We start from the raw sequence: 26495 nt of genomic DNA, 5'->3' as shown, positions 1-26495 counted from the left end.
AGAGCGCTGAGCCCGCGTACAGAGCGGGAGTTAGCTCCGCCCCCCCGCCCCGGCGCCAAATTTGAAATGAAACCCGCTGCAGTGTAGAGTAAGCGGGAAGCGCCCTGTATCTCCCCGGCCGCCTGTATGCTGCGGCCGGGGAGCGGAGACCGCCTAGCCCGCCGTACGGAGCGGGAGTTAGCTCCGCCCCCTCCCCTTTCGGCGCCAAATTCAAATTTTAAACCCGCTGCTGTAAAAAATAAGCGGGATGTATCACTCGGCTGCCTGTATGCTGCAGCCGGGGAGCGGAGAGCGCTGAGCCCGCTTACAGAGCGGGCTGAAGCTTCCCTAATGTGTAAAACATACAAAATGCGCCTTTGATACCCTCCAGCCTGTCTATGACTGGGGAGTATAGGGGTCCTACCACCACCTAATGCATATAAATCAGTCTGGAGGAGGGGGGAGATTGTACTCACCGCTGTCCCGTAGTTCCGTCAGTCGTCGCACTTTACACTGCTCGACAGAACGGCCCCAACACGCGCCGCACGCAGCGGTGTCCGGCCCCTTTTTAGACTTACCGCTGCCATGCTGCCGGAATCTTCTGCTGGTGGAGCGGCCCCGACACGCGCCGCACGCAGCGGTGTCCGGCCAACTCAGGAGAGCTCAGTGTCTCCCTCAGCCGGGGCCCATCCCGAGCCGCACGCAGCTGCGATGGGACCCCGCCGGCAGCTCCCACGGTGCAGATTGGCAGTGGCAGAGCTGCCAGTCTGTGTGTGTAAGAAAGAAAAATAAAATAATAAAGAAAAAAGAAAAAATTCTTCAGCTAAACCCAAGTGAACCAGCTCACCTCAGGCACTAAGACTGGCTTGGAGGGGAGATAGTAGGGGAGGAGCTAGCCACAGTGTGAGAGTTTTAAAGTGCCAGCTCCCGATTACTGCCTACTATTTCCCCATTGTAACTACGCTCCAGTGGCCCCTAGTGGATGAAGGAGAAAGTGTGTTTAAAGGTATAGCTTTATGGTTTAAGATAATATCGACATTATCAATTGGGGGCATCGTCCGGTTTTTCCTCATACCCGCAGCCTAGCAGGTTAAAGCATACTTTATCAGCAAAGGGCGGAACGGTATCCTACGTGAACCTTTTCCTGGCCGTAGAATACACTGGAAACCCTAAGTTATTGCTGATTAGATGGTGTCTTCTCTGCATGGTTTGTAGGGATGCTGGTGGGACCCGTAAAGTAAATACGCAAAGCTATTTTAAAAAATCTGTGAATTTCTATTTTGGCGCCAAATGCGCACACAACACAAGCATACACCTGTACTTTGTATTTGTATACCTGCTCGCATTGTTGCCATAAGTACTGATTACTAGATTCATTTAGACCTGTACGGAGAAATTTGTTGCTATTTAGTTAAAATATAGAATAAATATTAAGGAAGTAAACGTAAAACACAAATACAGTCTGGCCTAGTTAAACAGGTTTATACAGAAAGAAACTGTGTTGTGTTAAGTAAACGATTATAGGTAATATCGCTTACATTTATAGAAGTGTGGGATTTGTACTATTGCGGACGTACGGTTTTGGTACACGTGTCTCGGACAAAGTACGGGACTGCGTACGCAACGTAAAGACATACGCATGGTCGCGTGTTTACGCAACGTACGTAAGGGTACGACCGCTAAGTACAAATTACACAATAGCATTGTTTAGTTTAGGGGCGGAACAGTAGCCACGCTACAATAGCACAAATTGCTCGGTTTCCAAAATTTAGTTTAAATAAAACCTTTTCTACTGTATTACCTCTGTGGAAAGCTATCAGTTAACAGGAAAGTATATTTTTCTGATCAGAAAACACTCTATAGAGTGTTAGTATGGGCTGAAAAAGGTGTGAATATATTGAACCCCGCTTGGTGAGCTTGGTGAACTCGGTGAGCACGGTCTAGGTGAACACGTGCAACGGAGTGTGATAAAGCTTTGTGAAGTTGTTGTTTTCTTGGTATTACACTCCGGCTGTTTTGGAGCACAGTGTGAAGACTCCAGTGATTCTACAACTTATAGATAGCAAGTGTCTATAAGCGGTACGATTGGACCGCACGGTTGTGTGAGCAATACGTGGCGCAACGGGATACGAAGTTTTGCATATTTGTGCGTAAATCTCGTCATCATACGCGTTGTGTAGAGCACATGCAAGCGTGATTTATGTAAAAATTGTCTTTTAGGCAGATATTCACTGGGTACGGTAAGTTACACCTAAAGGCCCAGGGGATATAGGCCGAAGTAGGGCCTGCAATGGCTACACGTGTCTGCTAAATAGGGCGGATCCGTGGTACTCAGAGCAGAAGAAGTTAGTGGAAGAACTTTGAGGACTTCCACCGTTAGACTACTGTGTTTGGAGCATTTTAGGAAATTTTCCCGTGTTAAAAGGGTCCACAATGGGAGCCAAGTGCACAACACAGGGACGTTCCTCAGTCAGGGTTTAGACAGCAGAATTGAGACCCAGGGGGTCAGCTCGGTTGGTAATGTGGGGGAAGTATGGTCCCCACACTGAGACCTTTTGTGATGAATGGACACGAATGACTGTGGGGGATAAAGCATCATTTCCTGGGATAGGTAGTTTTGATCCAGAGGTACTACACAATGTAAGGAGTAGGATAGGTCTAATAAAATCCAGAAAACAAAGGATTAGACATACAGATTGTTTAAATTTATGGCAGCAAGAGGGCGATATGCAAAGGTAACTAGCTTACGCAGCAGGTTCCAAACCTAGCAGGAAAATGATGGCAACCGCACCACCACCACCGTATATTGTAGGGGAGAAAGTAGCTACAGACAATGGCATATTGGTATCTGATAAGAGTATAGTTGATAAATGTACTAATGCTAACCCGTGCAAGTTGTATCCCATTTAAAACTTTCCTCAGGACTGTGAGCAAGAAGATGAGCCCAGCGCGATATCGGCACTCTCTCTAGCAGCCACCATACAGAACACTCAGGTGGGCACGGCCCAACCAGTAAGAGCAGTAGTAAGGCCCCCTAGCGGAGGGATAAGTGAGGTCGTGTCCACAGGTAAGTACGGTACTATACATTATGCAGAGACAATTGCACCTCACATTGTAGAATCAACTCAGAATGATGTAAATATGTCCCTCCTCCAGACCTCAGTTTGAATCTGTGCCCGGACGAGCTGGGTGCTACTTAGTGAGCTCTCCTGAGCTGACAGTACAAGGAAAGGATTTTGGAATCCAGGGCAAGACTCATACCAGCCACACCAATCACACCGTATAACTTGTGATAAACTTACCCAGTTAACAGTATGAACAACAACAGAGCATCAGATCAACCCTGATGCAACTATAACATAACCCTTATGTAAGCAATAACTATATACAAGCATTGCAGAAGAATTCTGCACTTGGGACGGGCGCCCAGCATCCACTACGGACTACGAGAAATAGATTTACCGGTAAGTAAAATCTTATTTTCTCTAACGTCCTAGTGGATGCTGGGGACTCCGTAAGGACCATGGGGATTATACCACAGCTCCCAAACGGGCGGGAGAGTACGGATGAGCAAACACAAGGTCCTCCTCAGCCAGGGTATCAAACTTGTAGAACTTTGCAAAAGTGTTTTAACCCGACCAAGTAGCTGCTCGGCAAAGCTGTAATGCCGAGACCCCTCGGGCAGCCGCCCAAGAAGAGCCCACCTTCCTTGTGGAATGGGCTTTTACTGATTTTGGCAGCGGCAATCCAGCCGCAGAATGATACTGCTGAATCGTGTTACAGATCCAGCGAGCAATAGTTTTCTTTGAAGCAGGAGCACCCAGCTTGTTGGGTGCATACAGGATAAACAGCGACTCAGTTTTCCTGACTCTAGCCGTTCTGGCTACATAAACCTTCAAAGCCCTGACCACATCTAGTAACTCGGAATCCTCCAAGTCACGAGCAGCCACAGGCACCACAATAGGTTGGTTCATATGAAAAGATGACACCACTTTTGGCAGAAATTGCGGACGGGTCCGCAATTCTGCCCTGTCCATATGGAAAACCAGATAGGGGCTTTTATGTGACAAATCCGCTAATTCTGACACACGCTTAGCTGAAGCCAAGGCTAATGACCACCTTCCACGTGAGAAATTTTAACTCCACGGTTTTAAGTGGCTCAAACCAGTGTGACTTCAGGAAACTCAACACCACGTTAAGATCCCAAGGTGCCACTGGAGGCACAAAAGGGGGCTGAATATGCAGCACTCCCTTTACAAACGTCTGAACTTCAGGAAGAGAAGCCAGTTCTTTTTGAAAGAAAATGGATAGGGCTGAAACCTGGACCTTAATGGAACCCAATTTTAGGCCCAAAGTCACTCCCGACTGTAGGAAGTGAAGGAAACGGCCCAGCTGGAATTCCTCCGTAGGGGCATTCCTGGCCTCACACCAAGCAACATATTTTCGCCATATACGGTGATAATGTTTAGCCGTCACGTCCTTCCTAGCCTTTATCAGCATAGGAATAACCTCATCCGGAATGCCTTTTTCCGCTAGGATCCGGCGTTCAACCGCCATGCCGTCAAACGCAGCCGCGGTAAGTCTTGGAACAGACAGGGCCCCTGTTGCAACAAGTCCTGTCTTAGAGGCAGAGGCCATGGGTCCTCTGTGAGCATTTCTTGCAGCTCTGGATACCAAGTCCTTCTTGGCCAATCCGGAACAATGAGTATTGTTCTCACTCCTCTTCTTCTTATGATTCTCAGCACCTTGGGTATGAGAGGAAGAGGAGGAACTACATAGACCGACTGGAACACCCACGGTGTCACTAGAGCGTCTACAGCTATCGCCTGAGGGTCTCTTGACCTGGCGCAATACCTCTGTAGCTTTTTGTTGAGGCGGGATGCCATCATGTCTACTTGTGGCAGATCCCCCCGACTTGCAATCTGCGTGAAGACTTCTTGATGAAGTTCCCACTCTCCCGGGTGGAGGTCATGCCTGCTGAGGAAGTCTGCTTCCCAGTTGTCCACTCCCGGAATGAACACTGCTGACAGTGCTCTTACGTGACTCTCCGCCCAGCGAAGAATTCTAGTGGCTTCCGCCATCGCCACCCTGCTCCTTGTGCCGCCTTGGCGGTTTACATGAGCCACTGCGGTGATGTTGACTGACTGAATCAGCACCGATTGGTCGCGAAGCAGGGTCTCCGCTTGACTTAGGGCGTTGTATATGGCCCTTAGTTCCAGGATATTGATGTAAAGGCAAGTCTCCTGACTTGACCACAGACCTTGGAAATTTCTTCCCTGTGTGACTGCCCCCCACCCTCGGAGGCTTGCATCCGTGGTCACCAGGACCCAGTCCTGAATGCCGAATCTGCGGCCCTCTAGAAGGTGAGCACTCTGCAGCCACCACAGGAGAGACACCCTGGCCCTGGGGGATAGGGCGATTAACCGATGCATCTGAAGATGTGATCCGGACCACTTGTCCAGTAAGTCCCATTGGAAGGTCCTCACATGGAACCTGCTGAAGGGAATGGCCTCCCTTCCCAGGACTCGAGTGCAGTGATGCACTGACACCTGTTATGGTTTTTAGTAGATTCCTGACCAGTGTCACGAGCTCCTGAGCTCTCTCTATCGGGAGATAAACCCTTTTCTGGTCTGTGTCTAGGATCATGCCTAGGAGAGGCAGATGAGCTGTAGGAACCAACTGCGACTTTGGAATATATAGAATCCAGCCGTGTTGCCGTTACACTTCCAGAGAAAGTGATACGCTGTTCAGCAACTGCTCTCTTGATCTCGCTTTTATGAGGAGATCGTCCAAGTACGTGATAATAGTGACACCTTGCTTCCGCAGGAGCACCATCATTTCCGCCATTACCTTGGTGAATATTCTCAAGGCCGTGGAGAGACCAAACGGCAACGTCTGAAATTGGTAATGACAATCCCGTACCGCAATTCTGAGGTACGCCTGATGAGGTGGATAAATGGGGACATGAAGGTATGCATCCTTTATGTCCCGAGTCACCATAAAATCTCCCCCTTTCAGGCTTGCAATGACCGCTCTTAGCGATTCCATCTTGAACTTGAACGTTTTCAGGTATATGTTCAGGGATTTTAAATTCAATATGGGTCTGACCGAACCGTCTGGTTTCGGGACTACAACATGGTCGAATAATAACCCACTCCTTGTGGAAGGAGGCGAACCTTGACCACCACCTGTTGAAGGTACAATTTGTGAATTGCAGTTAACACTGTTTCCCTCTCGTGGGGGGAAGCCGGCAGGGCTGTCGGTGAGGGGGCATCTTCTCAAAGTCCAGCTTGTATCCCTGAGACACAATATCTATTGCCCAGGGATCTAACAGGGAGTGAACCCACTTGTGGCTGAACTTACGAAGGCGTGCCCCCACCGGGCCTAGCTCCGCCTGTGGAGCCCCAGCGACATGCGGTGGATTTTTGTAGAGGCCGGGGAGGCCTTCTGTTCCTGGGAACTAGCTGTGTTGTGCAGCTTCTTTCCTCTGCCTCCGCCTCTGGCAAGAAAGGACGCACCTCAGACTTTCTTGTTTCTTTATTCGAAAGGCTGCATTTGATAATGTCGTGCTTTCCTAGGCTGTGCAGGTATATAAGGCAAAAGATCAGAATTACCAGCTATAGCTGTGGAGACCAGGTCCGAGAACCCTTCTCCACACAATCCTCAGCCTTCCATATGCCTCTTAAGTCGGCATCATCTGTCCATTGCATATTCTACAGGACACGTCAAGCAGAGATCGACATAGCTTTGACTCTAGGACCCAGTATACTCATGTCTCTTTGGGCATGTTTTATATATACATATCTCTTAAGACAGCATCTTTAATATTATATATATATATATATATATATATATATATATATATATATATCTCTATATATATATACATATACATATATATATATATATATATATATATATATCTATATGCATACTAGGGTCTCAATCTCCGCTGATAAGGTACCTGTCCACGCTGCCACAGCGCTATAAACCCATGCCGACACAATCGCCGGTCTGAGTAGTGTACCAGAATGTGCACGCTATCTGCAGGATCCCTGAGAATAGCTGTTACGTCAGGGCTACCTTTTGGGCAAACGTGACACCCTAGGGGAAGATTCCCATCATATCCTGGCCCTAGTGGGGAAAGGATACTGCCTAAGAATTCTTTGTGGAAAACTGCAGTCTCTTGTCTGGAGATTCCCGCTCTTTTTCATCATGAGAGGAGGGAAATTTACCTCAGCTTTCTTCCCCTTAAACATGTGTACCCTTGTGTCAGGGACAGATGAGTCATCAGTGATATGCAAATCATCTTTTATTACAATAATCATATATTGAATACTTTTCTGCCAATTTGGCTGTAACTTTGCATAATCGTAGTCGACACTGGAGTCAAACTCCGCGTCGATATCAGTGTCTATTATTTTGGATAGTGAGCATTGAGAAACTCTCAAGGTCTCTGCGACATAGGGACAGACATGGGTAGATTTCCTGTCTGTTCTCTAATCTTTAGTGCAATAAATTCACCTTAGCACTTAATTACACATATCCAAACAGGTGTCGGCGTTGTCAACGGAGTCACCCTCTCACACACATATTTGATCCATCTCCTCCTTAGGGGAGCCGTTTACCTCAGACATGTCGACACACACGTACCGACACACCACACACTCAGGGAATGCTCATCTGAAGACAATTCCCCCATAAGTCCCTTTGGAGAGACAGAGAGAGAGAGTATGCCAGCACACACCCCAGCGCTATTAACTTAATGTTAACCCAGTAGCTGCTGTTTATATTGATTTTTGCGCCTAATTATGTGCCCCCCCTCTCTTTTTACCCTCTTCTACCGTGTAACTGCAGGGGAGAGACTGGGGAGCTTCCTCTCAGCGGTGCTGTGGAGAAAAAACATGGCGCTTGTGAGTGCTGAGGAAGAAGCCCCGCCCCCTCGACGGCGGGCTTCTGTCCCGCTTTCATGTACAATTTTGGCGGGGGTTCATACATATATACAGTGCCCAACTGTATATTATGCAAACTTTTGCCAAAGAGGTCTCTAATTGCTGCCCAGGGCGCCCTCCCCCCCCTGCGCCCTGCACCCTACAGTGACCGGAGTATGTGGGTTTAGTGTGGGAGCAATGGCGCACAGCTGCAGTGCTGTGCGCTACCTCATATGAAGACTGGAGTCTTCTGCCGCCGATTTTGAAGTCTTCTTGCTTCTGTCACCGGCTTCTGTCTTCCGGCTCTGCGAGGGGGACGGCGGCGCGGCTCCGGGATCGGACGACCAAGGGTGCGATCCTGTGTACGATCCCTCTGGAGCTTATGGTGTCCTGTAGTCTAAGAAGCAGGACCTATCTTCAGTGAGTAGGGCTGCTTCTCTCCCCTCAGTCCCACGTAGCAGAGAGTCTGTTGCCAGCAGATCTCTCTGAAAATAAAAAAACCTAACAAAATACTTTCTTTTTAGCAAGCTCAGGAGAGCTCACTAAGTAGCACCCAGCTCGTCCGGGCACAGATTCAAACTGAGGTCTGGAGGAGGGACATAGAGGGAGGAGCCAGAGCACACCAGTATCCAAATTCTTTCTTAAAGTGCCCTGTCTCCTGCGTAGCCCATCTATTCCCCATGGTCCTTACGGAGTCCCCAGCATCCACTAGGACGTTAGAGAAATGTACATCACAGGGAGGTTGATGTGTCAGTATTAATGGACGGTTAAAAGAGACATTAAGAACAAAGGTACAAACCTCTCTACCTAACTGGAGAGGTATCTCGGTGGCTGCATTAAGAGAGTCCGCTATCAAGCACGACCGTAATATCCAGAAAACCAGGGAGGCACAGGGGGAGCGGTTGATGGTGATGAGCATCCAAGCACTGGAAGGAGCACCAACTCGACCAAAACCCCAGGCCCCTGACACATGGATAAAGCCAAGAGTTTGTTATCTGTGTAAAAGGGAAGGGCATTATGCCAGCAATTGTAACAGCACACAAAAATTCAGACCCCCTAGACAAGAACACAAGCAAATTTATTAAACACATAATAGGGATCAGGGATCGCATAGGAGAAGTTACGAGCACACGCAGGGGAAACAAAGAAGCACCCACCAAGGAAGGACTGGCAGACCTCTGAAAATTCTCAGCTATCCCCCTCAAATATTGTAGCTGCCAGCGCGCTGCGGGAGGGTCACAATATACAATAGGGGTTGGGCCACACCTGTAGTCTGCAGCCAGTGAAGTTGATTGCTAGCCTTGGTAGTGAACCTGAGGTCACAGTTGATGTAGCTGGTAGATCATTACCTTTCCTTGTAGATACAGGGGCAGCCAGGTCAGTGTTAAATTCAATGGTATGAAAACCATGGACAAAACAATTTCGGCAATGGGAGTAACAGGAGTAGTACAACACTACCCTTTGAGTAGACCTGCGGAGATTACGATAAGGCCTTTGCAGACCAAGCATTCCTTTTTGTTAGCTGCATCGGCTCCGACTAATCTACTGGGGAGAGATCTATTGTGTAAAATGGGGTGTGTCGTATATTGTACTCCTGAGGGTGTCTTCTTGGATATACCCGAGAATCACGTTCAGGAAGTGCAGGATATGTTAGACACCCCACAAGGGCTAATGTCGCACTCTGCTGGTATAGACAGGTGTCCATCCAAGGTAGAGGAAATGGTCTCACAAATACCGGGATCCCTCTGGACCAAAATATGGACAAGACACTGGATTGATGGCTGGGATAGTCCCAGTAGAGATATAACGCACATAGAATTTCTTTTGGGGAACAGACCGATTAGGGAATCATTCCCCGTAGTGCCAAATCCAGATGTCAAACTTTGTAAAAAAAAATTTGCCTCTACTAACTTATCTAATATAAAGATTGAAAGATAGATCAAAGCGCTCCAACAACACCCAAATTTATATGTACACACCAATGGGTGGAGAAATAAACAAATAGCAGTACCGTGCTATATAGTATCCAAATAGTGATACACAATTTTCAAGCTCTGCAATGGATTGTAGCTCCTTCACCTATGAAAGAGCTTTTTTAAGGCTCATAAAAGGAGTACAAAAAAAGAGAAAGTGCAATTATCTTTTTTACAGCAAGAGATTTATTTTATCCATCACATTTATACCTAACAGAAGCAGTCACTGGCGCATAGGCAACAACGCTTTTGAGGAAGGACAAAGACTGTCTGAAACGCGTTAAGCGTACGTGTCTCCCTGTTGTATCATTGCTTGTGGACTTACATCTTTAGCTGGCATCGGGTTGCTGACCTGGATCGCGGTTTCCGGAGCCTCTATCCTTGGTTCCATTATCCACCTGGAGCACTCAGGACCCCGTTACCAGCTGCTGCTGAAGCCATTGGAGATACATTTCTATGTTTTTAACCGTCTGTTTTGGTGTAAGTGCGATGTTTAAAAATAAATGTGTATGCTTTTAAAGGTTAATTGCACTATTGCACTTTTTCTACCATTTATACCCCCCACGAGCGATTTACGCTCATACAGGTGTGAAGGGGTTACACTTTGTCACTGAAATATTCATCCATGGAGTTTCTATCTGTGATCTTCAGAGACTTTGACACCTGTTGCTGTTGTTGCCTATGAGGATGTCTATGCGCCAGTGACTGCCTCTTTTTTTGTACTCCTTTTATGAGCCTTAAAAAGCTCTTTCACAGGTGAAGGAGCTACAATCCATTGCAGAGCTTGAAAATTGTTTATCACTATTTGGATACTATATAACACGGTACTGCTATTTGTTTATTTCTCCACCCATTGGTGTGTACATATAAATTTGGGTGTTGTTGGAGCGCTTTGATCTATCTTTCAATCTTTATATTATATCTGCTACATTTTTGGTGCAAGGGGATATGCACTGTGAATGATAGATTTTAGCTGCACTACCGATAACGTCTGCGTAGATTCTCAATATCTTACTATTTCCTTTTATTCTACTAACTTATCTATTACTAAACTCTGTGATTTGTCTTCAAAGTTTCCTCTTCATCCTTTTACGTTCACTGACAGGATTACAGTTCAAACGTCACATGCCTACTCGATCTGTCAGAGCGCTGCCTAAATCCAGTATATCTCACTAGCATAGGGACACTAGTATCAGTGTGCCTGGTCATGCACAAAGGGTGGAGAATGGGAATACTGGTGAAGATAGACTGTGCATAGATACCGATATACATGATGGTGTGACAGCCTGATGGTGAACGCAAATCTGACAAATTTTCTTTTTATTATTTCCCCCCCCTCTCTTTTCACTTTCCAAAGATGGTTTACTTCATACAACAGTTAAAACCATTGAAATACAAGATTTATGTTCCCTACAGAAAGGTCGCTGACCCGGAGAGAACATCGTATCACTGGAGTGTCTGTTCCGGGAAGGTTGAGAGGCAGGACTGTTGTCACGGCACCTGAGCGCGGAGAACAACAAGACCAGAGGCGGTTGTCGCACCAGTTTTTCTTTTTTTTATTATTTTCTCCATCTCCCACTACCCTCCTTCTCTCCTCCCTTTCCTCCCCCTTCTTGTTTCCTTTCTCTTCCCTTAACAAGATGGACTTACCCCAAGTGACTGCGTTCCGGGTTTTCCTGTCAACCCTGTTGTTGACCAGAACAGTCTGTTTCGGTGAGAGTCCCAGAGAGGTCGAGAAAGGATCTGGAATGGGTTCTGATGGCGAGGACGGATTTGTAGAATTCAAGAGCAACACATCACTCGAGCAAAGGCGAGTATCAGAAAACGATCTGGTAGTCAGGGAGCTCGGTGGCACTGTGAAGGGTTATTGGCTGAGGAAAATTGCATTTGTAGGAATTGTGAGAACATAGTTGAGGATGGCTGCATCCAGAGATGTCAGTCCAGCCTTAATATCAACATGGACCGTCATCCATTGAGTGATTACCACTCACTAGTGGGTAAGGTTTTAAACCAAACAGAATGCTGGGTGTGCTCACAAATACCTCAAGGTCAGAGCAAGTCAGGATTAGTACCGTACCCTTTAGCAATAGATGAGGTACTCGAATTACGGGGTGGGAGACCGGTGGACAAGACATTTAATATTTCTAGGCCTCCTACTTTGAAGCTCCACCAGTATCATGTAGATAGATCCTTATTATGCTTCAACATTTCCAATTTCCGAAAACCAGGAAATTGGGAGGTGACATGGAATAACCAGACCATGGCCTTTTCGCATAGAGCTGATAGGATACCCATAGACTCTGAACTTGTACGCCAAATAGCCAACAGTGGAAGGTATTTTCGGTATAGATATACTCGAGGAAGCAAGACCATGTGGGTTGGAGAAGTATCACCAGGGTACTGTGCTCATATCATCCAGCCTGATACTTGTACTGAGCAGATGGGAGAACTAGGGATTGGGTTTTTCACTTGGAAAGTTTGTAATATGGTAATGTCATATTCTGTCCCATATGTTCTCCCCGATGATGCCTATTTCATATGTGGGAGGAAGGCGTATAAGCGGCTTGCCCCAAACTCAGAGGGATTGTGTTATGTTGGAAGAGTGTTGCCAGAGGTCATGACCATAACCCATGATAAGATGAAAGATGTTCACCGCAGTGCTCAGGCTCCTTATACTCATACTCACTATGAACACATCGTTAAGAGACACCTCATAGATAGGACAGAGCACGTAGCCTCTGATTTGATCCACGAATCCACCGGGATTCAATTCCTTCTCGCATTAGACATCACCTGTACTGCCAGAGGAATTATAAATTATAGGTATATCCATGCGCTAGCGAACTTGATAGATAATATCACTGAGATGTATGACGACACCTTCAGGTATACGGGTAGGGAGTTGCAAGCTTACAAGACAGAACTGATCCAGCATAGGATGGTCCTCAATTATATCACAGCCGTGACGGGTGGGTACGGTGTCACTTTGGCAACTCAATATGGTGTGAAGTGCTGCACGTATATTGCAAACAGCACTGATGACCCAACTGAGATCATCGATCAAAAGATGGACGATATCTTGCAGTTGAAGTGGGAGTTCCGAAGGAGACACAACCTTACCCTGACGGCTGTGAGTAATGAACTAACAGGCTGGGTCTCATGGTTGAACCCACGAAATTTGTTCTCAGGATTAGGAGAGTGGACTCAAAATGTTATTATGAGTGTAGGAAAGTTTCTCCTTTGTATCCTGGGAGTCATCATAATTATTGGATTGATATTTAGGTGTGTCCGAATTCTAACGCGGCGCAAGCACGGCACAAATTTGATGAGTTTAAGGAGCGGGGGCATTGTTACAGCAGCAGATTTAATTTACGACCCATCCATAGAGACAATGTTATGATAAGGATTGTAAATGAATTCCATGGCCCGTTTTCTTTCACCCGTTTTTCCTTTGTCTCCCCCTTTGCCCAGATACATTGATCCGGAAAAGACATCGAATACACCCAAGAATGATTACGAAAATGTTATGTGAATGTATTTTAGATATGTGTCTTATCTTCATCTCTACAACCTTCAGTTAGTGACACACATAGTCGACAGGTGATATCCACATATTAGCACTCACATATGTTCCCCCTCCATGTATCATCAACTAAATGTGCACCCCATTTGTTGGAACAAGAAGCCGAAAAGAGCTCGGTAGTGTTTGTTGGCCCACTTACAGACCCTTAATACGGGATAAGAAGGATTTAATGTATACTTCGCAATACCTCGAAGCTTTTCTAGAACATATACGGCACGATGATACATGCCCCTCAGACATGGATTCATACATACATGCTTTTACTATCCCACTAGGTCATACATTTCCCGCCTACACCTCTCCTCCTACCATCCAACCATCTGTAGATATTGTATTGTATATTTTTCTGTTTAGTGTTTAGATAGTGGCAGTTATTGTTGACTGCCAAAGGGTGGACTGTCAAAGTCAAAAAATATTCCAGTACACACATCACGTACTAACCACACACACATGCCCACTGCGCGTGCACTTGTTCCGCCGTGCGTGCACATATCCGCAATTTGCGTATGGTCACTCCCGCGGTCCTGCGCGTGGTATGGGTATTTACGGCGGAGTTTGTGAGCGCATAGAGGGTTATCAAAACATTACATATTTAGTCCAAATAGTGCACATTGTACACATAGCCCCCCTGCACCACATCAGCAAGTATCAACAGTTTAAATGATTCCAGGACTAAGGGATTCGCCTTTGCATGATAGGAAGGGACAGACTAAGGTTATAAGGTGATGTCTGGTATCCAGCTGTAGGGTATTTTAAGGGTAACATTCCGGTGTTGGTTAGAGGAAGATCGCATGTTCCTGCGTATAGTTATGTGCAGAAGTAGAATATAGATATAAACTGTATTTACTGTATATTATGTATGCGGCGGGAATCCAGAGGAGACCACCCACAAAAGCAGTTGAGAAAGACATCGCCCACCTTTTCAAATCAACCTATGACCTCTCCTGTTATGTAAAGATGCATCTCTGTGTCCAATGGACAAAGGGATTACAGTATCCATTGTATTGCTTTTGGAAGTAGTGTATAAAAAGCCTGTTGCTGCCTGGCCGGTCAGAAGACTCTCAACGCTATCTACCTGATTAGCGGAGGACTGGACCAGGAAGCGCATGCGAATATTCTCACGTATGTACATGGACTGTAGCCATTTACTCTGTTGTTTTGTAGTGTATAAATTGTATTGTTATCCCCTTCCAGATATATACGCTGAGGTGTCGGAGCCCAGTGTTTAACTACAAATCGGTGTTGTGTCCTCTTTTCCCTGCTAGGGTTTAAAGCGTATTACATTACTTAACTGTATAAGGTTTAAAAGTGTATTGATAAGTTGTGTACGCGCTGCGGGTACTTTGTACCGTCAGCGCTGCATAAGGTTTAAGGTGTAACATCATTGCAGTGCTTTGCTGCATAAGGTTTAGAGTGTAATAATATCATTGCATTGCATTACTAATAAGGTTTAAAGTATATCAAGTGTGTGCGCGCTGTGTGTACTTTGTACCCCCAGCGCGGCATTTGTACGCTAAGTCCGTACACGGTACGGGACTCTGTACGCAAATAGCGTACAAAGTACGTAGAGTGCATATTAAGTCTAGCGGCCGCAGCGGCTCCATGGTAAAAGTGTGTTTAAAGGTATAGCTTTATGGTTTAAGATAATATCGACATTATCAATTTCCAACATATGCTTTTGCTGTGTAGGCTTCATGGACTGTATACTTTTTAAACCTACAGTACCAGGTTCGCTGAGGTGTTCTTTTCCAGGTAGTTCCTCTATCTTAATGTCTCCAAGGTCACCGGTTTTAGGGTCAATTGTTGCTTGTGCCAGCTCATCTTCAAAAGCCTGGATCTCCTCAGCGCTGGCCATACTCTCTTGAGACTCCGTAAACACTCGTATAATACCATCACTAAAATCAAGGATGCATAGTAAATGCATAGATAGATGTAAACTAAACAGGTCTTATAGAATTTAAGAAAAAAAAAGCTTTAGCAACTAATGTATATTTTCTTAAGAGATTTTCTTTCAAAGCACACTTAAAGTGCTTTGTTACTAGGAATATGAATGACAATACAGTAAATGCACAAAAAAGATGGACATTAAACAAAATCTGCACACACTGGGCAAACAGTAGTCTCAGCTTTTCAGTATAAACAAGTTGCATTAAATAAAATAAAAAACCTCTAAATAAATGGGGGATGGGCTTTGGCAGTCCATAATGTATTGCAGGCCTGGCCAACCTGTGGCTCTCGAACCGTTGTGAAACTACAAGTCCTGGTATTCCCTGTCACAGTTTTGTGAATAGGGAGTGCTAAAACCTTGGCAGGGCATGCTGGGATGTGTAGTTTGACAGCAGCTGTAGAGCCACAGGTTGGCCATGCCTGATGTAGTGGGTTTGTTCTAGCTTACACTTAACAGAACTGCAGTACAATATGCAATATAAGCCTAATGTAAAACAATGTATTTTAATGATATTGTTTATTTATATGTGAGCATTTCATTTTGTGGTTCTTTTGAAAAAATCCTTTCAGAGATAACCTTTCAATTTAGGAGATAACATAAGTTAACAATAATTTTGATAGTCTGCTGTATTAATATATTGTGGCTTGCATGGTCTCCAGCGACTAATCAGTGCTCTGAAAACATTACCAAAGCAGAGTTCAGAATTTCTACTGCCATCATTAGACAGCTGCCAGGAGGACACGTTATCTTCTTATCAGGTATTGGACCCCTAACATTCTGAAAACTGCAGGAGCATGGTTCTTACTGGCAAGTTATGCTGGCCATCATATACAATCAGCATAATTTTTGAGTGTCATTTCCTTCCAGGTGACCACGTGCTTTTTGTGAGGCACACAATCGATTGACAGACTGTATGCTTCATCGTATGCACATAAAACTCCAAATCGTATGCCAGGGGCTCCCGGGGGATTGAAAGGTTATCATATGATGGAATCGGAACGGATGCTGGTTGTTCAAATGTATGGCCTGCATTACTTCTGTGGGCAGACATAATTACAGGAGAATGGTTTGGAAATTCTGTAATAATTTTACCTTGCTCCCACAACAATGTCTCCATTATCTAGGATGCAGCAGCACCACACAGACTGGGCAGGCAAGCGGATGGTCTGAGCACACTCTCCTTTTCTCCAGACCCTCAGTGATCTGTCCTCTGCTGTGGTCACAAAATCTAAGCAGTATAAATAAACAGAAATAAACCTTTAATATTTAATTGTATACATCATATATTCATTTTTACAACAGGCATATTCTGCAAAAATAGGATTTTGGTACTTACCAGGTAAATCCTTTTCTTTGAATCCATAGGGGGCACTGGAGTACTCTTGGGATATGGACGGCTTAGCAGAAACAAAGGCACTGAATATTTAAATTTAGAACTCTCCACCCCTCCATATCCCAGAGTACCTCAGTGTACGACCTCAGTGTTTTTTACTGAGCCGAACAGGAACTATAGAGAGGTTGACAATGGAGAATTCCTATAACATAACGGACAACAACAAAGTTGACACATAACGTTACTGACAACTAAACAGTTGACACCATAACCGATAAACCTTTATAATTTGAACCAATCGGTGAAAATGTGTTACCATAAGCTCCTCTGAGCTTAATACAACCCAGGTAAAACTGCTCTGGGTGGGCGTCCAGTGCCCCCTATGGATTCAAAGAAAAGGATTTACCTGGTAAGTACCAAAAATCCTATTTTCTTTTTCATCCACTAGGGGTCACTGGAGTACTCTTGGGACGTACCAAAGCTTCCCTCGTGGGCGGGAGAGCTGTTTGACACCTGTAACAGTAGGCGGCCAAAGCTAGATGCTGATGCCGCAACCGTTTCAAACTTGTAAACGCGCACAAACGTGTGCACTGAAGACCATGTAGCCGCGTCGTAGAAGCTCCACGACCAGCTGGTCATGACGTTCCCACAGAACCTGTGGGATGAGCTATTACTGACGTAGGCGACTGTAACTTAGCCTTAAGGTAAGCCTGACGTGTAGTCAGTTTTATCCATCTGGATAATGTCTGCTGAGAAGCTGGCTAACCCCACTTGGCAGCATCATAGAGAACAAACAACGTATCCGTATTACGAACTGTAGACGTTCGGGACATATAAACGCGTAATGCGCGTACCACATTCAGAATTCTAGAATGTGCTGTCAACACAGGAACCACTATTGGTTTATTGATGTGAAAAAATGACACTAGCTTTGGTAAGAAATCGGAATTCGTCCGAAGTTCCGCTCTGTCATCAGGAAACCCAAATACGGTGGCTTGCAATACAAGGCACCCAAATTTGAAAAACGCCTTGCCGAAGCTAAGGCTAGAAGAAAAAACGTTTTCCAAGTGAGAAACTTAATCCCCACTTGTTGTAAGGGTTCAAAATATGAAGACTGTAAGAAATCTGAACCCAGCTTCAAGTCGCATAGCGCTGTAGGTGGGATAAATGGAGGCTGCACTCTGAGGACACCCTGTAGAAAGGTGTGTACCGACGGCAATAGAGCCAATCGTCTTTGAAAATAAATTGACAACACAGATACCTGCACCCTCAGTGTAGATAAACGCAGTTCTCCATCCCACCCCGTCTGTAAAATAACAGAATACGGGTAACTTGGAAGATGATGTTGGAAACTTCCGAGCTTCACACCAACCTATATAGGCACGCCAAATTCTGTAATAATGAGCTGCCGTAACCGGCTTCCTAGCTCGTAACATGGTTGGTATAACCGATACTGTAATGCCCTCTCTCTTTTCTTAAGAGGGCGGTCTCAACAACCACCCCGGCAACCGCAGCCGCGGTAAATAGGTAAATAGGGGTAAAATAACGGTCCCTGTTATAACAGGTTGGACGTAGTATGAGCGGCCAAGGATCGTGTGCGAGTATTCCTTGGAGATTCGAGAAGCAAGCTCTCCGAAACCCATGAGATATCACGAGTATGACTGTGACGAACTGTCTTATGATCCATTTTAGCAACGGAGAGAGCAGCGGAAAACGGTGGACCCAGATACACGAGGCTGTACGACCACGCGAATGTGAGAGCCTCCACCGCCACTGCCCTTGGGATCTGTTGTTCTGTACACATACTGAGCGTTTGTAATTGTGGCGAGATGCCATCATGTCCACCTGAGGGTAACCCCACCTGTGGCCCCACATGTGAAACACCTCTGGATTTAATGCCCAGTCTCCTGGATGAAAATCCCGACGGCTGAGATCATCTGTCTAACAGATGTCCACTCCCGGAATGAACCCAGTCGACAATATTACCTTGTGGTATTCTGGGCAATTGAGGATTCGAGCTACCTCCCGCATTGCCATGCGGCTTCTCGGTCCTCCCTGGTTGTGGTGTATGCAACTCCCGTTGCGTTGTCTGACTGCACTTGGACAGACTGAAAGCGAAGCATGTAGTGCATTGTAAATTGCACGGAGTTCCAGGACATTTATAGACAGCAATCTGTCGTGATCCGTTTTAGAACCCCTGTCGCTGACCTTTTTAAACTACAACTCCTCAACCTCTGAGACTCTCGCCCAGAGTAGAGACACCCTCGCCCCCCTGTGGGAAACGCGAGTGAAACCCGCCGAACTGAAGCGCTTCGAAAACACATCATTGTTCCTAATAGGCTAATACACCAATGTAGCGCTAGTGTGCGTGGCTTTTGCACTAATTGTACCAGATGGTATAATCTGTTCTTTCTGGTGTAGTAGGTAAATCTTTGATTTACCGTATCTGTAATCATACCTAGGAATTGAAGTCGTTCAGACGGAATTAAATGCGATTGTTTTTGAACTTGACACTGCAACCGTGGTGTACGTTAGCAGCGCAAGTAAGAGGAACCTCTGTTGAGACAGAGCTCTTATGAGCAGATCGTCTAAGTATGGAACGATAGTCACTGCCAGGGCTCTGAGATGAGCTATCATCACCAACATCACTTTGGTGAATACCCGAGGCGCTGACAAGAGGCCAAACGGTAGAACCTGAAACGGTTAATGGTTGTGGCGTATTGCAAAACGCAAGAACCTGTGATGTGGTGACCAAACCGGAAAGGGTAAATACGCATCCTGAAGATCAAGCGCAATCATGCAATCTTGTGGCTCCAAATATGCAAATACTAACCGCAGAAAATCCATTTTCAAACTGTAGTAAGTGACTTGCTGATTGAGACTGCGATGGAGCCCTCCGGCTTCGGTACCCCAAACAGAGGGAAATAAATAACCCTGACTCTGTTGGTGTACCAGGCCTGGAAATAAAAACAGCTGAAACCAGCAGAGACTGAATGGCAACCTGCCAAAACGCCTAATTTCGTCCGACAGAGGCAGTCTTGTCTTTTAACCTTTAAATGGCGGATACATCCATGAGTGGATGTCTGGAAACCCGGCAAATGTAACGTGTAAAGGCGCGCTTCCACAATTGGAAATTCGATATGGCCTAAGAGGCCGTCAAGCCACTGGCTTGTTGACTTTAGCGCCCTGGCGTTACAAGTCGTGACTGTTTTTGTACCCCAGCCTTGAAAAGACTGAAGTCTAAAGGCTTTAAAGGCCGGACCAAAGTATTTCCGTTTTGATACCGGAGGAGGCAATGGCTAGACATTTACCCCCCCCCCCCACCCTCCCCCCCCCCCCCCCCCCGCCTTGGCCTGAATATCAAATTTAGGACCAAACAACTTCTGGCCTTGTCGTGCTGAAACTAGCGACGATGAAAAGCGAGAATCGAGGTAACAGGCGTCAGCAGAAGCTTTACAGAGATACTCTGCAGCTTCTCATTAACGATAAGTCTAACGTGATCGTCATTGTTTCCATACATAGAGCGCCTAGTGACCCAAATGTATCTTGGGTCTTTATAATGTTTGACACAGACGAATTCACCAATGGCGGATTCTCCCATGTAGATGTGGAAACGGGTAAATAGAGTAAATCTTAGTCAGATATTCTAAATAAGAAACTCATTGAAGATCTGTCGTTTATTAAATTCGACGGATTAGATGTTAGAGTCTCCTTAGTCTCTGTAAACATTGAGACATTGACTCACTGGTCATTAGCAATGTATGGTTGTCAAAACCCGCACTACCTGACTGCTGGTTTAATGTGCCCTTCTCACTCGTTGTTATCGCTGTGAGGTTTGACATAGAATTGTCAGACTGCATTAAATTATAAGACCAGTTAAATTAACAGGGAAGTTGGACCTTTGGAAAGGCTGAGACTCCTCCGTTAGAGCTGGCGGAGTAACTTCCGAGACTCCGATCATACCGCTCCTGTCGAGCGGAGTCAATTTGAATTGCCAATGCTTAACATAGGATCTGGGACTGACCCGGCTTCCGGAGTGGAAACCTACAAAACAACTGAATCTGTGGTAGATTTATGTACAGACATTGTAGTAAACCGTATATTTAGTCTGTGTTGGAGCCTTACCCCTTATACAGACAGACACCACAATAGCCAAAGAACAGACACTTGCACGACTCAGTAAAATCTTTACTTAAGGTGCGTAATATATATATATATTTATGGGCGAAATACAGTTCACATGGGCAGCCTATGTGAAACCTGAACCAAAATTCCCACTAACACCCCTGCGCCTCCGGTGGCGTAGAGATGTAGGGCAGGAATGTTCTGGAATTACCACTGGAAGAAACAGGAAACATGATTAAAATGGCCCCCATGCCATGCTTACACTGATAATCACAGGACAGGTTACCATACCTGCTGCAGTTAATATAGGCTCATAGATTATTATACAGTGATAATCACAGTCTAGTACACACTGATAATCACAGTCTAGTATACACTGATAATCACATGCAGGTTACAATACAATCACAGGCAGGTCACCTTTAATATAAGCTCTGCCTGAAGTTAATTTTGTATTAATATCTTCTATAGATATGGCAGCCTGTTAATATTAATATCTTCTATAGATATGGCAGCCTGTTAATATTAATATCTTCTATAGATATGGCAGCCTGTTAACATATATATAGGCTCAACAGCCTATTATACCGTGTTTTTCCCCTTGCAGCATTAATACCTTCTGGCAGCTGCAGCCACGCTGTAATCAGCCAGGTCCCCCACCCCCCCCCTTCCCTGTACTCCCTGTAGCGCTGTGTCTCAGCGGGGAGCCGGGAAGCTCATTGCAGGGAGGCGAGGGACACATAGTTCAGAGCAGCTGAGGTCGGCTGGCCGGAGCGCGGCGTCGCTAGGCAAGCTGCGGCGGGTCTCCCTCTCTGAGCGGTGTACCGCTGACGGAGCGCCTGGGGCGGGCGGGCGGAGCGGCAGACGGAGCGCTGGACGGAGCGGCTGGGGCGGCTATCACGGCAGTGAGCGGTCGGCTTTACCCACGGACCCCACACAGCGGGGCGGCAGCCTGCGCTGACCGCCCCGTTTCCCCAGCATACCTTTTGTAGGGAGGTCTGCAACGCTTTCCGGTCATGGCTGCGACGGGGCTTCTATCTGTAAGCTCCGTCCAGCTCCTCAGGTCATGGCTGCGACGGGGCTTCTATGTGTAAGCTCCGTCCAGCTGTTGCAGGAGACAGTGGGCTGCCTGTGGCTGTGAGGGTGCTCTTTGTGAGGACCGACACGCCATGCACTGTCCGTGCAGCGGCACTATCCCGGACCCATGTTTTTCCAGAAACTGGGAAGGGATGTGCTAAGTGTAAAAAGTAAAAATGAAAAATTAATAAAATCTTCCACCAAGTGTGGGAACTTCCCACAAGCCTTGTTATTGCTGTGAGCACGGAAAAAACACTGAGGTCGTACACTGAGGTACTCTGGGATATGGAGGGGTGGAGAGTTCTAAATTTAAATATTCAGTGCCTTTGTTTCTGCTAAGCCGTCCATATTCCAAGAGTACTCCAGTGACCCCTAGTGGATGAAAAAGAAAGTATGATATTTGTTTTTTGGCATTTAAAAAAAAAAAAAAAAAAAAAAAAGGAAAATGAGGCAAGAATTGATATGCTTACTTCTATTTCACATTACCTAATGTTAAATTACAATAATCAAAAATAAGAACAGAAATGAACTAAGATAAATTGTACCTTGTGTATACATCATTTATACAGGCCTGAAATGCATGACCACCTGTGCATTTTTACTCCCTGTACAGAGAAACTAAGTGACATGCAGTAAGCGGGATGAGGCTTAGGGCTAAATTTACTATGCAGCACTTTTGAAGGCTGATACATCTTCGGTGGTTTCAGCCACTAGATTGGAAGGGGCAATAATATTAGATACAAAACAAGTCAGGTTTATAGGTAATATGATTGTCCTTTAAATCTAGTGGTTGAAACTGCTGAAGATGCAGCTGCTTTGAAAAGAACCGCATATTAATAGTAGCCTTTAGGCCGGTATTCAATTAGCTGCAGTAATTTACAGCAGCTAATTGATTCACTGGGAGCTATTGAATTATCCCCACTACCAGGCACTTATCAAAGGTTATTCTTCGGTGGCCTCAGGCACCCAAAGCATAATCCCAAAGAAGTAGCCCTCAGAGCCAGAATAACACATGGGTCCGGATACTTATCCCTGATCCCATGTGTTATCGCAAAATAATGGTACATACACCACCCCTTCCCCACAAAAAAAAGGGCTTTAATTGAATAGCCCAATAATGACCATCAGTCAACAATCAACGCGGCTAACTGAATACCGGCCTTAAACCCAGTACCCACGGGCCGATGCTGGAGAGATGTGTGCTGAGCGAAACCGCTCAGCACACATCTCTCCTGCCGCTCAGCACAGCGCGATCTGTGCTGAGCGTGCGGGGGGAGACGGGGGGGCCGCTCATTTCACCCAGCGGGTGAAGTGAGCGACCCGCTAGATTGGCCTGCATGCAGGCCAATCTAGCAGCAGCAATAGCGATGTGCGGGGACGCGCATCGCTATCGCCGAGGGGGCTACACACGGAGCGATCATGCCGATATTCTAAGCAATCTAGTCAGATTGCTTAGAATATCGCTCCGTGAGTACCCCCCTTTAGTCTAGCAATAAAAGTACACACTGACATTGGAAAAGTGCTGAATAGCTATGTACAGAATTTGGAAAACAAGAATGAGAGGCTTTTGTTTTTTTTTCTTTCAGATACCTGTGCTCCACTTTTTATAACTGTCCAACCTTGCTTACGCCTTGGGACTAAAGGCCCGTACACACTGGCCGATATATCGGCCGTTCTCTTGAATGGCCAATATATCGCAGGTCTGTCGGCCACTGTGTACGGCCGATACGTCTGTGAACTCAGTCGTTCACAGAAGTATCGCGTCGGCCCTGCAGCACAGCCGACGGCCAATATATCTACCAATATACTGGCGTGTCGCTGTGTGTGTACTATGCTGCGGCGGCCGGCGGTGATTGACAGCTGAACTGGGCGGGCATGTGTACACGCCCGCCCAGTTCATGACGTCAGTCCCCGACGGATCGGGCAGTGTGTATGCTCAACATACTGCCCGATCCGTCTATAGATATATCTGCAGATCAATTGATCTGCAGATATATCTACTAGTGTGTACCCACCTTAAGGGTCTATTACTAAGCCTTGAATGGAGATGAAGTGGACAGAACCAACCAGCTCCAAACTGTCATGTCGCAGGCTGTGTTTGAAAAAGGACAGGAGGTCGTTGGCTGGAACTTTATCTCCGTCCACAGCTTAGTAAATAGACCCCTTTATTGGAGATCTGAGTGGGCCACTAACATATCTTGTTACATTTTCATACTTCAAAACTGTACCGACTTGAGGGTGTAACAGTCCCCATTTGAGGGTTTTCTCCTGCCTTCTAGGGGCAGCACTGTCTGGATTGGCCATGAAATTGGTGACTTATGTCCTACCTGCAATGGCGTGCACAATGCATTCAAGAGGACCAAATATTGGGGAGTCAATGTTTTTCAATATCATATTTTTACATTGACTGCATTTACATGCGAGTCCTTGTACACTATTGCTGCAGTCGCACCAAACAGCCCTTCTCTGCATACCAGGTATTGTGCGACTCTGCTACTGCCGGGCATCTTACACAACTTTTTCACTCGAAAATGCACCTTAGTCGCAATGAGATATGACTAAAATGCGCTGATTAATTTGATGTGACACTTGCATATATATATGTATGTAACGGAGGGTGAATCTTTACCATAATGCCGCTGTTTTTTTCAATGACATGCGCCATTGTGCTCCGTATACAGACTCAGCCAACACAGATATCCAAGTGTCAAATATCAAATTAATCAGTCCAGTCTACTTGTGACTAAGAGGCAATTTCGGACGAAGGACCTAGTGAATCACTCGGGCCAGGCGCCTCACTCGTTTTGAGGCTCGTTCTGTAACTCCACAGACAAGTTATGAGACACTGCACTATTATGCCATGAATTCTCTCTTTACTGTTTTAATGTTAATTATATTATATTATATTATATATATCCAGCTTCTTACCTTGGGAATTTGGGAAGACACATATGCTATAAATGTAATTGGTGTGACCATAGCAGATCTGCAGGCACTCTCCAGTAATCAGCCATCTCCTTACACTGGCATCATTAGAGCAAGAGAGAAATTCACCTTCGTTCAGCGTTGCCAGCCCTCGAACACAGTCCTCATGCCCTGTAAATTAATGGAGGTTTAATTCTACGACGCCAGAAGGAATATGTGCATCTACATTAAGTTTATAGCATAGCTCCTTAAAACTTTAGAATTAAGTGTCACAGACGGGATTTAGTTATGTGACCAGCGAGAACGCAGCATGGCGAGCGCAGCAGTGTTGTCTCTTGATGGCTTAACAGGCTCCTTTAATCATGTACCTCTACTCATGTAACTAACCACAGGACTTTCCAACACTGGATTACTATGTCTTAATGACATGGAATCGGATGCTCATAATAAAGGTGGGCACACACTAGGCGACGTGCTGTATGAGCGACGTAGCCTAGTGTTTCCCCCTCCCGTGCGGACGAACGTACACACTGAGCGATATGAAATTCATATCGCTCAGTGACGCCAAACAGCGGCCGCGCAGGCAGCTCCTGGATGGCAGTCCAGATTGAGCTACCTGCACGGCCAACAGTGAGGGTCGTTAAAGATCAAACTAGAAATAGGTGTTGAATTGGCGCTCCACAATATACACAAACCCAATTAGACTGATGGCCGCTCACCAGTTGTGGGCGGGCTGCCCCAACAAAATATCAATATGATACAAAAAGAAAGAAAGGTGGGAGCGCTGGGAGAGTCTAATTATTAAATTTATTAATGAAACAGTGTTTCAAATAACACATAAATAACAATAAAAAAACCTAATAGAAAATACATACAGTTTGTTTAATATACAACATATAAGACAATGTTATATACGGCTGCAATGTACCACCTGACATAAATAATAAATAAAAAGTCTTTATGGACTGAAGTGAATAATGTAGTAACACTTCATATAAAACAGTATTTCGGTCGTGCGTCCATGGACTAAAATGTATTATAGGTGGGAGACTAGTGAGAGGTACCTCTTATTGTAATTGTTGCTGTTATAATGAATACAGTCTCTCCTCTCCTTATGCGCATATGAGCCCCGCTGTGATGTTAGAGACGGCTCGACTTAGCCGAGCGGGCAGCGTCTCGATGCTGGAGTCATGGACATTGACACTGGGCTAATCATATAGTGCTGATTAAAAAGGGCGATCTCTCCTGTTATGCGGTGTCCGATGGAAAGAGATCTTTGGATTGTGGACGCTGTACTGAGCCGGGTATGCAGCGGCTCGATGCAGTAGGTGTACAGACAGTTGCACCGCTGGTAAATTGTCCGTGAGTAGCGGTAAGAATCCAATCGGACAACCCGGATAGGAGGATATTGGGTGAACATGCAGTCAAACCGAGTCCTTCAGTGGAGTACTCCACTGAAGGACTCGGTTTGACTGCATGTTCACCCGATATCCTCCTATCATGAGTGTATTGATTAGGGTCGTTAAAGACCTGCGTGGCCACGCATCGGTAGTCGGCGGCATACACACTTGCCGAGAAAATGAGCGATGACGCTCAGGAAGGGTGAAAATGAACTACGACG

General features: G+C 45.8%; 1 protein-coding gene across 4 annotated transcripts in view; it reads right to left on the bottom strand.

Moving 5' to 3' along the window:
* Window positions 1-26495, bottom strand: part of PLAA (phospholipase A2 activating protein) — a 155542-nt gene that overhangs the window by 60865 nt on the left and 68182 nt on the right. For all 4 annotated transcript variants that reach the window (XM_063914106.1, XM_063914104.1, XM_063914105.1 and 1 more), the window contains exons 5-7: window positions 24878-25045; window positions 16507-16642; window positions 15192-15361 (exon numbers count right to left, since the gene is read on the bottom strand). In XM_063914106.1, the coding sequence (XP_063770176.1) occupies window positions 15192-15361; window positions 16507-16642; window positions 24878-25045 (474 nt within the window). The remainder of the gene's footprint in view (window positions 1-15191; window positions 15362-16506; window positions 16643-24877; window positions 25046-26495) is intronic.

Source organism: Pseudophryne corroboree, chromosome 1 (assembly GCF_028390025.1).
Source record: "Pseudophryne corroboree isolate aPseCor3 chromosome 1, aPseCor3.hap2, whole genome shotgun sequence".
NCBI lineage: Eukaryota > Metazoa > Chordata > Amphibia > Anura > Myobatrachidae > Pseudophryne > Pseudophryne corroboree.
Note: the sequence above shows the minus strand (reverse complement) of the source record. Positions and strands in the feature narration are given on the sequence as shown.